Below are 13,135 nucleotides of genomic sequence, written 5' to 3' on the forward strand. Positions count from 1 at the left end.
TGCAAGAAAGAAATGAAATCCATATACTTTTGATTTCAATACTGTTTAAATATGAATAAAACTCTTCTTAAAAGTCCTACATACTATGCTTTGAGAAGAGGATGCATACCATGCTGTAGTTAGAAATCAGCTTTGTTTTCTGCTATTTTTTTCTGAAATAAATGGATTAGTGTTTATGATGCAATTTTAGTGCCAAATCCTGCCCTCTATTGCACTGATAGTACAGAGGGCGAAACTTGGCACAGCAAATTAAACAGCAGACTAGAATTCTAATAGAATTCTATTCCGGGCAAAGCAATTCTGTAGTTGATTTTGGTTCTCTTTGAATGAATGTAGTGGCTTTGAAAACTGCTTTGGATATTTGGGGGTAGATTTTTAAAAGCTGACCACATTTCATGTGCCCAGAGATTGCAGACGCAATCATTGCTGGCATGGTTTTGTAGTCATTTGTGGGTGTAACTAATGTCACTTGGAGATGCTAGTACCAGATTTGCAAGTAGAACCAGGTACTTAGACATCCAGGTGACATTAACTGTAAGTAGTTAACTACTATTATATCACTCATTACAAGGGCAAATTTGAACACCCAGTTATTTGCACTTTCAATTTTGTGGCCAAAAAAAGGAGGCAGGCCAGCTGTAAAATGTCTGACCCCAACTCTCCAACATATATATATTTTTAAAGCAATTAGATTTATCACACACCTGGAATATATCTCTAGTGATTTTATTTTGCTTCCTAAAGGCTGAATTCTGGCAGGCTGAAGTTGGTCTCCAGATCAATGCCTTGTTGTATATTTCACATACTTCTAGTCTATTGAAAAATATAATTACAAAAAGAACAATTACTTGGTAATGTCAGCCTGACTCTCATCCACTAATGCGCCTTGAATTACATTTATACCTACTTTAAAGCCTCCTTATATTGCCAGGAATGAGACTCATTGTTAAGGCCCTGTGTCTTTAAGCATGATTAGATCACTTTGATGGCCTAATCTGTATAGCGTTGTGTCTCTTTTCTTTATACATAGGTCTGTTCTTTGCTGCTGTTTTTGTTGCTTTCCCCTGTACACATGGTGCAAATGTTTAGATGTATGTTTATATTTTCTAGAATGGGACTTCTGCTCTCCATGCGGCAGTGCTGGGTGGCAACGTTAAAGCAGTAGCATTACTTTTGGAAGCAGGAGCGGATCCTTTTCTTAGGAACAAGGTACATTTTGGTGTTTTATCCAGAGTTTGTAAAATGTATCAGTGGAAACATTGTTTCTTTCATGTATCTACTAAACTCATTTTGAACAGGAGCAGTCCACACTTTTGCATGCTGCCTTTGCAATGTGTCTGAACCCTCTTCCAAAGAAATCATTCTCCAGGCCCATTCAATCTTTAGTTTCTCTATAACACTGATTACAAGGATGCCAATTAGTGCCATTAATGAAGTGGTATTTGTGATGTGGACATTAACCCAAGATGAATTGGAGAGGGGCCAGGCACTCATTCAATTTAGATAGGTCACCGAAGATTAAATTGTAACAATATTCCAGGATACCAATTCAAACCAGTCAGCTAGAAGTGAAAAGCTCCATATACCATTCCTGCTCTTCTGATCATCAACTCTGCACTGGTATGCAAACTATATTTGAGAGAAACCATGACTAGCTATTGCTCTTGGACAATCATAAATTACAGATATCTCTGTACCAGAACTGGGCTGAGCCACAGGAGTTTGGATCTGGATTCAAACTTTCCCAAAGCCTTGGGGGTGTTTGGATCTGAGATTTTGGTTTAGGTTTATCTCTAATAGAAACAGCGGGTTAAAATCACGTCTTGTTATTTTCAAACTTTATATAGCAGGGTCCTTGAGAAGATTCAGCTTCCGTGGTGTCCCTCTATTAATCATATTGGGGAGACAGAGGAAATCGTTCATATCCCATAATTTATTACATGAATTCAGCACTTTTTCATGTTTGCAAATTGCCTGCAAACAGGTTTTTACTTGATTCCATTAGGTATTTTATATTATATATTGAATAACTTCTGTAAGTTTCTTCACGAGCTATTTTTTGCAAGTAGTTGATATCAGGTTGGGTTGGTTAATTGTAATTGGACAAAGGTCATATTGTACTGTTTTCTGTTCTCTGATTGGATGAGTGAGGGTTTCAGAATCAGATTTCTGCTACAAATATTTTTGTTTATGAAGTTGTCATTTATTTTCTGAGTATTCTCTAACAGTTACTTAAAATATGCTGTTTCCATGAACACTCCTACCAGTAAACTCATTTGCTGAAATGCAGAAGAAAAAGGATGCAAACAGAAGTGGAACAATCTCTGATTTTGAATCAAGAGAATAGTCACATAACATCTTTAAGTAATCAGAAAGGTTTAATATTGGGGAAGATAACTATTTTGTAAGCACTTTTAAGATTTACAATATAAGAATGAGGAATTATAATTATCTTGGATAAGGGAAATAAAATCTACATATACTATTTCTATCACTTTCCACTAGATGGCAGCAGAGCATATCGCTTTAAAACAACAGTTTATATTTTATTAGTAGTTCATGTTTTGTTCTGACAGTATTATCCAAACAAATGTGCCAGATTTTGCAACTACTAATACAGTTATTTGCAGAGGGTAGAGGGTGATAGAATACAGCTCAAGGAAAGGACTCTATAGTTCGTCCCCTCACTCCCCTTGGGAAATATTTGGAAAATAACATGCCATTTGGTGTAGTCAGGTGCATTTCCAAAACAACATTACTTTGCAGAAATAACTCCATTATATCTAAATGTCAATTTCTATAGGTCCTATTCCCATCATTTTTCTTTTTAGTGGACACAAAAATCTTTATACTCTGGTCACTAAGATCCTAATCCAGAGCCCAATGGCATCAGTAGAAGTTTTCCATTTACTTCTGTGGGCTTTGGATAATGTCCTAAAGATCTACTCCTGCTCCCATTGAATTCAATGGCAATACTCTCCTTTTCTTGTGTGGGAGTGGCATAGGGACCCACAGGGGATATTCATCCTTGCGCAGAGAACCAGAGCAAAGCCTGTCCACCGTTCAAATCTCATGGAAGCCATAATTTGAGGACTTAAGTGGACCTTACATGTGGCATGGGCCTTGTGTTTGCCCCTCTGTATAGGAGTGAATTTCACTTTTAAGGCCTCTTTACATTGTCTAATATTTGAGCTGGTTAGAAAAACAGGTCCACTAAATGGTAATGGAGCCATAGTGTAGACCAGGCTTGGGTAACCTGAACAGTTTGCGATGAAGTGGCTTCAAAACAAGCACATGGCAGGATTATAGGAAGAGAACACAAGGAAGAAAGAAATTGTGATTACTCTTTCAGGACTAGATTTTGACTAGCCCTAATAAAGGCACACAGGTAAAGAAGGGAGGCAGGGCAAGTAAGGTGTGTGTGACCACATTAGGGATACCCAGCGTGTGGCATGTGGGGAGTGGGTGCTTGAATGGGAACTGCATGCCCCATACCACCTCCTATGAGCAAGTGGGTAGAACCATGGCTCTGCCTCTACTGCATGCTAGCCTATGGAGCTGTCCAGATTTATTGGGGGAAGGGAGGAGAAGTAAGCTGTATCCAAAAAGGGGTGGAATAATTTATTCCTCTGCAAAGAGCACAGGGAAGGAATTGTGACTGAGTCAGTCACTGTTATGTAGGGTTGAGCCTAAAGGTTCATCCTAGGCCATGGTAGCTAGAGTGCAGCCTACATTTAAACACAAATGATTCTTTAATGCACCCATCATTTTCTCTAGGACTTTAATGCTTTTAAGCCATGCTTTGGAAATTCTCCCCTGCATTTTCTAACCATGCTGTTTCTTGTTTCAGGCAAACGAACTGCCAGCAGAACTAACAAAAAATGAACGCATCCTACGGCTCTTCCGAACAAAAGAAAAGCACAGGAAAAGCTAACACAGCCCTGTGTCGGATGTGCTTTGTCCACCCTGGCACTAAAGCAAATCTGGTTTTGAAAATGGCTTATTGAACCTGTTTGCAGAATTGATTTAGCATGTCCAAGATACCACTCTGTGAACAAGGTCAGCCTTCGACACAGTATGGAGGTGCACTAAAACCTCAGTTTTGCCACGGGCTTCGGTGAGAGCAAGATTGGGCCCTAAACTATTTGCACCAGAGGCCTGTCTATACTTGAAAATCCTGGCATTCCCAGCAGTGCTATAAGATCCTAAAATGCGTGGAGTACACCTTATAGCCACACGCAAGTGCTCCAGCCGTTTCACAGACATTCCCACTATTGTTATGACTGCACCAGCTGTGATCAAGTCCTAACGCCTCTTTGTGCACGTGTTCAGTTTGAACCATTCAGTCCTGGTGTAAGTGGGAAACACAGATGTTCCAGTTGCACTGGTTCAATTAAACTCCCCAGAACAGTCCCACAATGCTTCAACCCATCCTTCAGTGATGGCTCTGGCAGTTTCGAGCCCTAGCTGTGTCCTACTTCCTCCCCTTGCTGTTCCATGCAGGCCTGGGAGAAAGCTGAGGGGTGCTCATCTGGTCTCAGCTGTGCCAAATAGCTCCTTCCCTGTTTGCAGCCACCTGTGGGCAGGAATGTAGGACACAAAACAGCCTATTGAAATCAAAACTTTATTTAGAAAAAAGAATGTTTTATTCGCCAATAGGAAAACAACCCACAACACAATGGGAAAAAGTTAGTGAGCGCACACACCACAGCATCTACACACTCACAGTGACTAGAAACTTCAGTTACATATGAAATAGTCTACCTTACTTTGGAGTTGGCATGGCAGTGAGATAACGGTCTCATCTGTATCTCATATTTGCTTGAGATCTGAAAAGGGGACTTCAGTGAAAACATATACAAGGCTACCCCACCCCCATCCCAAATAAATCTTAGTTCTCTTGCTTACTAGCAGGGGGATGTAAGTAACTTCTGGTTCTCCCCACTACCCTGGAGGATCAGAACATCTGCTAGAGAGGCAACTAAGATGGGGGAAGAGGATGGAGAAATTGGCTGTGTCCCAATGGGAAACTCAGAGACATGTCCTCCCTCCAGCCCCTGGCTTTGACTGCTCTGTTTGGATCATAAAGGGAGACATAAGAGAAAAAGAAGTGGTTACTTAAGCAACAACTCATTAAAATGATGCAAAACTATAAATTACCCAAAAAGTTATCCAGCAAATGAGAACAAACTTGTTTCCTTCTCAGCATAGACTCTGACCTCTGTAGTACCACCATCCATCTGACAGTGGGTATGGGAACAGCTTGTGGCCTTCTGCGATGTAGTTCTGTGAGAGCACAAGCCCTTTCCCTCCTAACATACCCTCAAATTCATGGACAGAACAGAATCGAACCATTGTGAACAGTCATGGAGCAAACCAAATGTAGCATACTGCTAACAGGTGCAAATAGACATTTAGCTGTGAAGTATACCTGTATGGGTGTTACAAATGTACAGTATATGTTGTACACCCAGACACAGGTATATGATACTGTTTAGTGTTCACCAGCTACTATGCAATGCACCTGCTCCAGAGACCTCTGCCTGCGATTGTGAGAGAGGCGCCACTATGAGCAGTTGGTAGGCCATGTGTAATGTGGGCACATTACACCAGTTTATACAATACAGGCCCGTTAGTGTGGCCATAATAAATGGCTTCATGAATAAATAGTTCTAGAACATTCAGTTGCAACCTTTAACCTTGCTGTGATTCAAACCTCTAGTGTAGCTGGAACTGATGTTAGTAACTGTGTCAGGGACCCTGATACAGCATGGTTAAGGTTCTGTAATGTGGGTAGGACCCTGACATGTTTTAACCGTGTCCCTGTACCATGTTACATCAATATACAGTAGTTATTGCAGTTAGTATAGACACGCCCTAAGTCAGTGGTGTGCAAACTTTTCCAGTCACTCCCTCCCCCTCAATACCATTAATGGAATCTGTCCACACACACCCTCCATTATTGCACAGCCAAGGCTTCCACAGCAGTGGAGCTTGGGTTGAAGGCAGAACTGAGGATGGGAGAGGAGCTGGCGCTAGAGGTGGAGCTGGGCTGGGGGTGGAAGGTTGGGGATGGAGAGGGACTGAGGGTGGATCTGGTCTGGAGGTGGAGCTAGGCCTGGAGGTGGAGCAGGACTGGGGGCTGAATGAGGTGGGGGTGGAGCTGGCTGGGAGGTGGAGCAGGGCTAGGGGCATGGCACTCCCTCCCCACTGCCCATAGGGGCTGGCACAGGCCTGGAGGTAGAGGAGGACTGGGAGCTGAACGGGGATGAGGGAGGAGCGAGGTTGGGGGTAGAGCTGGTCTGGGGGTGGAGTGGGGCTGTAAGCATGGCGCTCCCTCCCTGTCCTCCATGGGGGCTGGCCCAGGCCCTGCCACGCCCCCCCCCCCCCCCCCATGAATGTTCCTCCATGCCTGGCTAGGGAGGCGCGCCCCACGCTTTGGGGACCACTGCCCTAAATCATGTTAGTCAAAACCACATTAGAGATTTCCCTCAGTGAGGTTCAGCCATGATGCTAACTCTGTATGTGGACACAAACCACTTTGCTCCCCTCCAAATCAGGGCAAGCTGCTTCCAAGCATTAGTGTGGACAGGTCTTTGGTTCCCAAAGAGACATGGACTGCTGCCCTCTTAAAAGGCTGCAAGTCTGACATTTAATTGAATCATTGCACTGTTCATTTAGTGAACAAAAAAGTCACTTTACTGTTGCTTGAGGGATTAAGTTCATTTTAGTGCAAACTGTTTCTTACAACATATGGATCATAGCCATAATTATTGCAAAACCAGGAACCTGTTACTCAATGCAAGTTATTCTTTTCTTGAGGGCATGAGAGATAGGGAAGAATCATGGCCCTATTTAATAGACTAAATTAATGAACCTTTGCTTGCAAGCTATTATTGGTATATATGGTATTAGAAGGGAAAGCTGAATGCTTTTCTGTTAGAGTAGGAGATGGTACCAGAACAATCTGCGTGGTTGGGTAATTAACACTGTGCTTTCCTTGAATTAAAGTAATACTTTTGCCTAACTGAATCTTGTAGACAAGCTAGTATGGGATTAAAGAATTATGAATAGATACTTAAAGCATTGCTGTATTCATGACACTCAGGATCTGATCGTGCAAGAGGCTGAGAAGTACTAAGTAACATCATATCCCATTGTCTTCAGTCTCAGGGTGTGTGGCGCCTCACAAGACTGGACTCTAACTTTCTTACGTGAAAAAAGTGAAGATGATATTCATTAATAGCCCAAGCTGGATCTCTAGGGTTGCTTTCTGAATTTGTTGTTTTGAAGAAAGCTCGGGATTCTAGGTAGCCCTGCCCTCTCAGGAGTAAATTTCTTCCCCTCCTCCCCCCCCACTGATCACTTCAGAGAAGACTCTCCCTACAGCTTCTTCAGAGCAGCAGCGGGTGGAGGTAACAAGAGGCAACCATGGTCATGTAAAGAGAAGCCAATTCTGAGGCAGGCAGACAATTATTAAAAATCCACAATAGCCAGCCTCGGTGGGTGAGTGAAGGACAAACACACCTCAGTTATGCAGTAATGGACAAGTCACGCTCTTAAAGGGAGGTATATTTTATTTCTCTGACACTAAAAGAGAGGAATTGACCACTGCCTGCCCTTTTTTCTCATACCCTCCTGATGGTAGATCAAATTAGAGAGGATAAAGTAGCCAGCAGCGGCCCTGCCTGCAGCTGGAATAAAGGAACAGAGAGAGAAAAGTCAGCTGGTGCAGGTTGCTCCTCAGACCTGGGAGGCTGTGGCATATTTTCTCAGAGAGTACTTGTCTCCAGTGGGGGAGCTATTCCTGGCCTCTCCCTGTCTATAGGGGACATGGGTGTCTGCTCCTTGCATTACTGCAGGACTTTGCAGGTGCTTGAGCCTGTTCCCCCTTTCTTCCACATCTGGCTAACTGTTGGGGTGGCAGAGGCTCTAATGCCACAGCTGTTGAAAAATGTCTGGGATGCTTGCTGCTATGAGGAAGCCCGAAAGGCCATCCTTCAGAGATGTCAAGGCAGAGTGCATGTTATCCCTCAGAGGAGAGGGCACTACCAATGTCCTTGATCCCTCTTTTTAAAACTGAGCCATATTGGGTTTTAGCTGACTGTCCCTTTTTTACAAAGTGAGGATCTGGGGAAAAGTGACTCCAGCCAGACTGGAATATCTAGGAGTGAAAAACAGGAAAGTTTCCAGCCCTTGCCTTTGAGTATTTATTTGAGCTCCATGCCTCTGAAGGAGGCTATTTCAGGCTCAGATGTCCATGAGTAAGACAGTCAAAGACACACAGTCTATGTGCAGATAGGCTTGGAAATTGCAGTACCATACCTCCCCATGCAATGAAACATCCCTCCTCACAGAGGAAGTGTTATAATACTTATATACACTTAGGTAGCCCCTTTTGACTTCACAGTGCTGCACCCATACTAACTAATGGGTTCCAAAGAGGAGACCTGCCTTCTCTTCCTTGCTGGAGTGAGTCAGCATTTATATTCATCACAATACTTTGCACTGATAGCGTGCATTTTGTCCAAAGATCTTAAAGCACTTTACAGACATTAATAGCTTCATAAGCTTCATAATGTACCTGTAAAATAGTCAGGGATATATATATATATGAATCATTTCATCCACCTCTGAATTGCATCCACTTCAGGGAGGACGGGGGAAGGGGGAGGGAGCACCAGCTCTTTAACAGCTCACAGCAGCACTACACAACAATTTAGGCCACAAATTAAGGTATACTGTACCCAGGTGGAATAGCAGTGGGAATGAGGGTAGGCAAGTGAATCAGACTTTGGCCAGGACTTCAGGGACACCTTACTCTCATAAAAAATGCCATGGGGTCTCTCATAACCACAAGTGCTTGGGACCTTGGTTTTACATTTCACCCAAAAGATAGCATCTCCAGTAGCACGGTGTCCTTAGTTTGGCCACTATACAAAGTAAGATTCTTGGGGCCCCCTCCAGTACCCCTCTCTACCTGTGACCTTTTCAGGCTCCCCACTCTTATGACCTCCCCTCAGCTATGAGTGAGTGCACAGTCTGTCAGAGTATGTGCAAGCCAGAAAGCAGGCCTCAAGCACAATGATTAAAAGAGGAGGAAAAGATCTCTAGCACCACCCCCTTTCAGCACTAATATTAGACCATTATGTCAGAAGGAAAGGAGGGTGAGCATGGAGGAAGGGCTAAAGGGGATTGAATGAGTCTTGGTACTGCCATCAGAGCCCATGGACGCATAGAGCTCTCTGTGACCACATAAATTTAAGCCCACCACTATGCTCCCTAGTAATGTAATGTCCACTTCTTGCAGCATCTAGGTCACCTTGGAGGTTACCTATCCAAGTATTGGCCCTGCTCATCCCTGTTTAACTTATGAGAGCTGACAGGAGCAGAGCACAAGGTGGTATAGCTGCAGGACATAGTAAATGCACTTTATTAACTACAGTGATAATTAGCCTCAGAGTCAGGGCTTAATTTGAAGAATAATCCAGCTTTCTTTACTCATCCCACCATAATGAATATTGGGGCACTTGCATTTTCATTAAATTGTCCATTTAATATCATGTTTCATTTCCCCTTTAAAAAGCAACAACTATAATAGTAACACATGATTCAGCCCACACAAAATTTATTCAAAATAAAAGGTCTTAAACAACTGGGCCATGATGTTTCAATTAAAAAAAAGAATAAGTCACAGATATGATTCCCAGGCATCAGGGTCTTTTGATGTGTGCACAGCTGATTTACCAATATATAAATTCTCTTATATGGATCAAGAGATAAATAACCCTAATTAGGCCAGATTCAGTGAGGTCAGATTAAATTCAACTGGGCTGCACAAGAAAATAATAAACTGCACAAAAATATGTCCATTAGCATTAGCATTATACTTAAAATTAACATGGGAAAGGAATAGCTTTAAAATATTTATTGGAATCCTTGTTTAGCTGTAGTGTTGCACTACATTAGGCATTGATACTATATTTACATATATATACACATGAACGACCCCAAAGACTGTGTACAAGGTTCTGGTTTTCAGCAGTGCAGTATTAAAGTGTGCACACATAGGGCGAAATGGAGCTGTACCTTCTGATAGCAGCTCCGCATTTGGTCCAGAGAGTTTTGTTATAATTTTCATACTTGTCTGAATTCCATTCTTCTCTTTAACCTACAGTGTTGTACATTTTATAAAACCTGTGTACATTTATGTTATTCAATTAAATGTTAAGATTCTACACTAGGTATATTACTTTGTTAAAAAACACTTTTCCATGCCATCTATCAAATTAAAATGACTATGCTTCTCAGCTTCTTTTTACTGTTTTTAAATTTCAGGTGTTATTTACTGTTGTCCTGTGAATTTGTTTCCATGTGTAATGGCAGTGTACAGTTTGAATATGAATAAGCTTAAACTGTTATAGAATATAGTGAGTGATTTTCTAGTTCCTATTTTTCTTAGCACCATTCTGTTCCAGCCAGTTCATTGTACCTTCATTATTTTTCAAGCATCTAGAGATGAGTAGGCACCCCACAAAACAAGTAAAGGCAATGTTTCTGCCCAGAAGAGCATGCAAATTAAATTCAGCATGACAGAACAAGGGCCTGATCTAAAGACCATTGGAAGACTTCCACTTTCCTAGATGTGAATAAGCTCACACTGCTACTCAGTAAGTCATATAAACATCTTAGTGGTTCTGCTACTCTTTTTTTAAAAAATGAAACAAAGCTTTGCACTGATCCCACCCCATTTCAATTCAAAACAATGCCTACACGCTATTGCTATGCATCCTATTGTACACAATGGATTTTGACCCTTAAAAAAGACCATTTAAATTGCCCTTCTGTGTGATGCCCCAGGGTTTTTGTCCTGTCACATCAGTTTTCTATTGGGATGAATTGCATTTTCTAGAAATTGCATGCATCCTTGTCAAATCATTCTACAGGGGCAGTGCAACAAAGAAGACTTAAGAAGCCCAATCTATTTAGTTTATCCAAGAAAAAGCTAAGTGACTTAATCATGGTTTATAAGTACCTATACAGGAAGCAGATTTCTGATTGTAGAGGGCTCTTTAATCTAGCAGACAGGCATAACAAAATCCAATGGCTGGAAACTGAAGCCAGACACATTCAAACTAGAAACAAGGTGTAATTAACCATTAGACTAACTTACCTAGGGATGTGGTAGATTCTTCATCGCTTGAAGTCTTGAAATTAAGATAGGATTTCTTTCTAAAAGATATGATCTAGCTCAACTAGAAATGATGGGCTTGCTGCAGGAATCATTTGGTGACATTCTATGGCTTGAGGTCAGATTATATGATCACAATGATCTCTTCTGGCCTTAAAATCTATTGAATCAATAGCAGTTTCTGATTTGCAAATCTAAAGAATTAAAAAGACTAACTCCCCAATGAAATGTATATAAAAACCATGAGCTGCTAGATCAAGAAAGAGCAGGGAAAACACCTCTTTGTCAAAGCACATCTTTTTCATCCTGCTGCCACAGACTGGGAGCAAACTGAAGGGAAGCATGGAGTTGTTAGCCATTCACAGGGATTGGCAAGGGCTGTTTGAATTTCCTGGAAAATGTCAGTTGCTTGTGAACAGTGTCTGTTTGACAGCACTGCAGGCTGAAGTTCTTTATCCACAGAATTTGTACAATATGGGCAGCAGAAGTGCATAATTCCCTCAGTCGAACTCTGATGAGGGTGTGAAAAACTATATTACTATTTCCACAACATTGCATTTCTATGATGCTTTCCTTCTGAGAATCTCCCAGAGTTTTATAGACAGTAAGCCAAATGACATCACTATGAAAAAGGAAACTCGCCTCATTTTACAGATGGAGAAATTGTGGAAGAGAGGTTGTGACTTGCCTAGATCACACAGCAAGTTTATAGCAGAGCTGGAAGAGAATCTATATCTTCTGACTCCAAGGCCCATGTTTTAGTCACTAAAGAATGGTTCCCACCCGATTTACTACAGTTGAACACGTTTCAGTGACCTCAATGACAGACCCAGAGATTAAAAATTACAACAGGGCCTGCAATTGCTAGATGAGTAAACAGGGGTGGTACAGGTGGGTGAGATAGCCACAGAAATGTGAAAAGACAGATATGGTGATCAAAGACAGTGTTAGCATTAGATCAACCAGCACTGGGCAGATGGTGTATACATTTCTGCATAGGATAAAGCAGACTAGGGAGGTGAAGATTGTGTACTGCCCAAGAGGCAATGCCTACATGCATTTGGCCTAGCTCCTCAGTGGTATTTAGGTGCTTATATATCTTTGAGGATCTTATGCCTTCTTTTGCAACCAAGTGATTGCCAGCAGCATCAAGCTAATAACAGGTTTTCTCAGCCTCTTCTATATGGTTTGTTGCTTCCAGCTGGAAACTCACCTAACAGCATTTGACCAAAGCATTAAGTACACTGAGGAAAGGGTAATAAAAGGTGCAACCCTTCCATACAGCTGAAGAAGATTAACACAGACCAGGCTACAAAATGAATGTGTGCAGAACCAACTAGCAAACCCCAATTTTCTTCGGTACTGGCATTTTTCTAGTTTAATGTGAAAATCAGCCTTAGAACATGCTATACCTGTTTGGATTTACTATAGTAGGAGGTGGGTGGGTGGGCGTGACCTTAGATGAAACCTACTAACTCACTTGTTTCATCTTGTCTGTAATTAGATTGTAAGATTGCCAGGGAAAGAACATGCCTTACTATCTGTATAAAGCCAAGGTTGCCCAGCACACTGTAGTCCCCATTTCCTATGGGGTCATTGGGTGCTTTTGCAATACAAATCACAAATGATAATATTAATAATAAATCACTGGAAAACCAGCAACGTAACTGACTTTGTTATACACATCTGTGTGAAATGATTATGTACAGTCTTTCCAGCTGTGCGTGCAGATCTTCTTGAGCTGATTTCACTTTTGAAACTTCAGGGAATCATTTTGAGTTTCTGTGGGAACTATGGACTCAGTTATGAGTCTGCCTAGGCCAAGCCACACTAGGGAAGGGAAGGATATACACCTATCAAGTAGCACCTAGATACATTATGTCTTTTCAAAATATAATACTGCCTGGGCTCTGGAATGAGCATGCTGCATGGTGGCACTTGTTA

The 13,135-nt window shown here is 41.8% G+C and overlaps 1 protein-coding gene across 4 annotated transcripts in view; it reads left to right on the top strand.

The window, feature by feature from the left end:
* The window catches only part of ANKRD29 (ankyrin repeat domain 29), a 51,588-nt gene extending 44,511 nt beyond the window's left edge, over positions 1 to 7,077 (top strand). For all 4 annotated transcript variants that reach the window (XM_067546572.1, XM_067546588.1, XM_067546598.1 and 1 more), the window contains 2 exons: positions 1,111 to 1,209; positions 3,851 to 7,077. In XM_067546572.1, the coding sequence (XP_067402673.1) occupies positions 1,111 to 1,209; positions 3,851 to 3,934 (183 nt within the window). In that variant the 3' untranslated portion in view covers positions 3,935 to 7,077. The remainder of the gene's footprint in view (positions 1 to 1,110; positions 1,210 to 3,850) is intronic.
* The last annotated feature ends 6,058 nt before the right edge of the window (positions 7,078 to 13,135 follow it).

This window comes from Emydura macquarii, unplaced genomic scaffold (assembly GCF_026122565.2).
Source record: "Emydura macquarii macquarii isolate MOO-44397 ecotype Brisbane River unplaced genomic scaffold, CSIRO-AGI_Emac_v2 contig_212, whole genome shotgun sequence".
NCBI lineage: Eukaryota > Metazoa > Chordata > Testudines > Chelidae > Emydura > Emydura macquarii.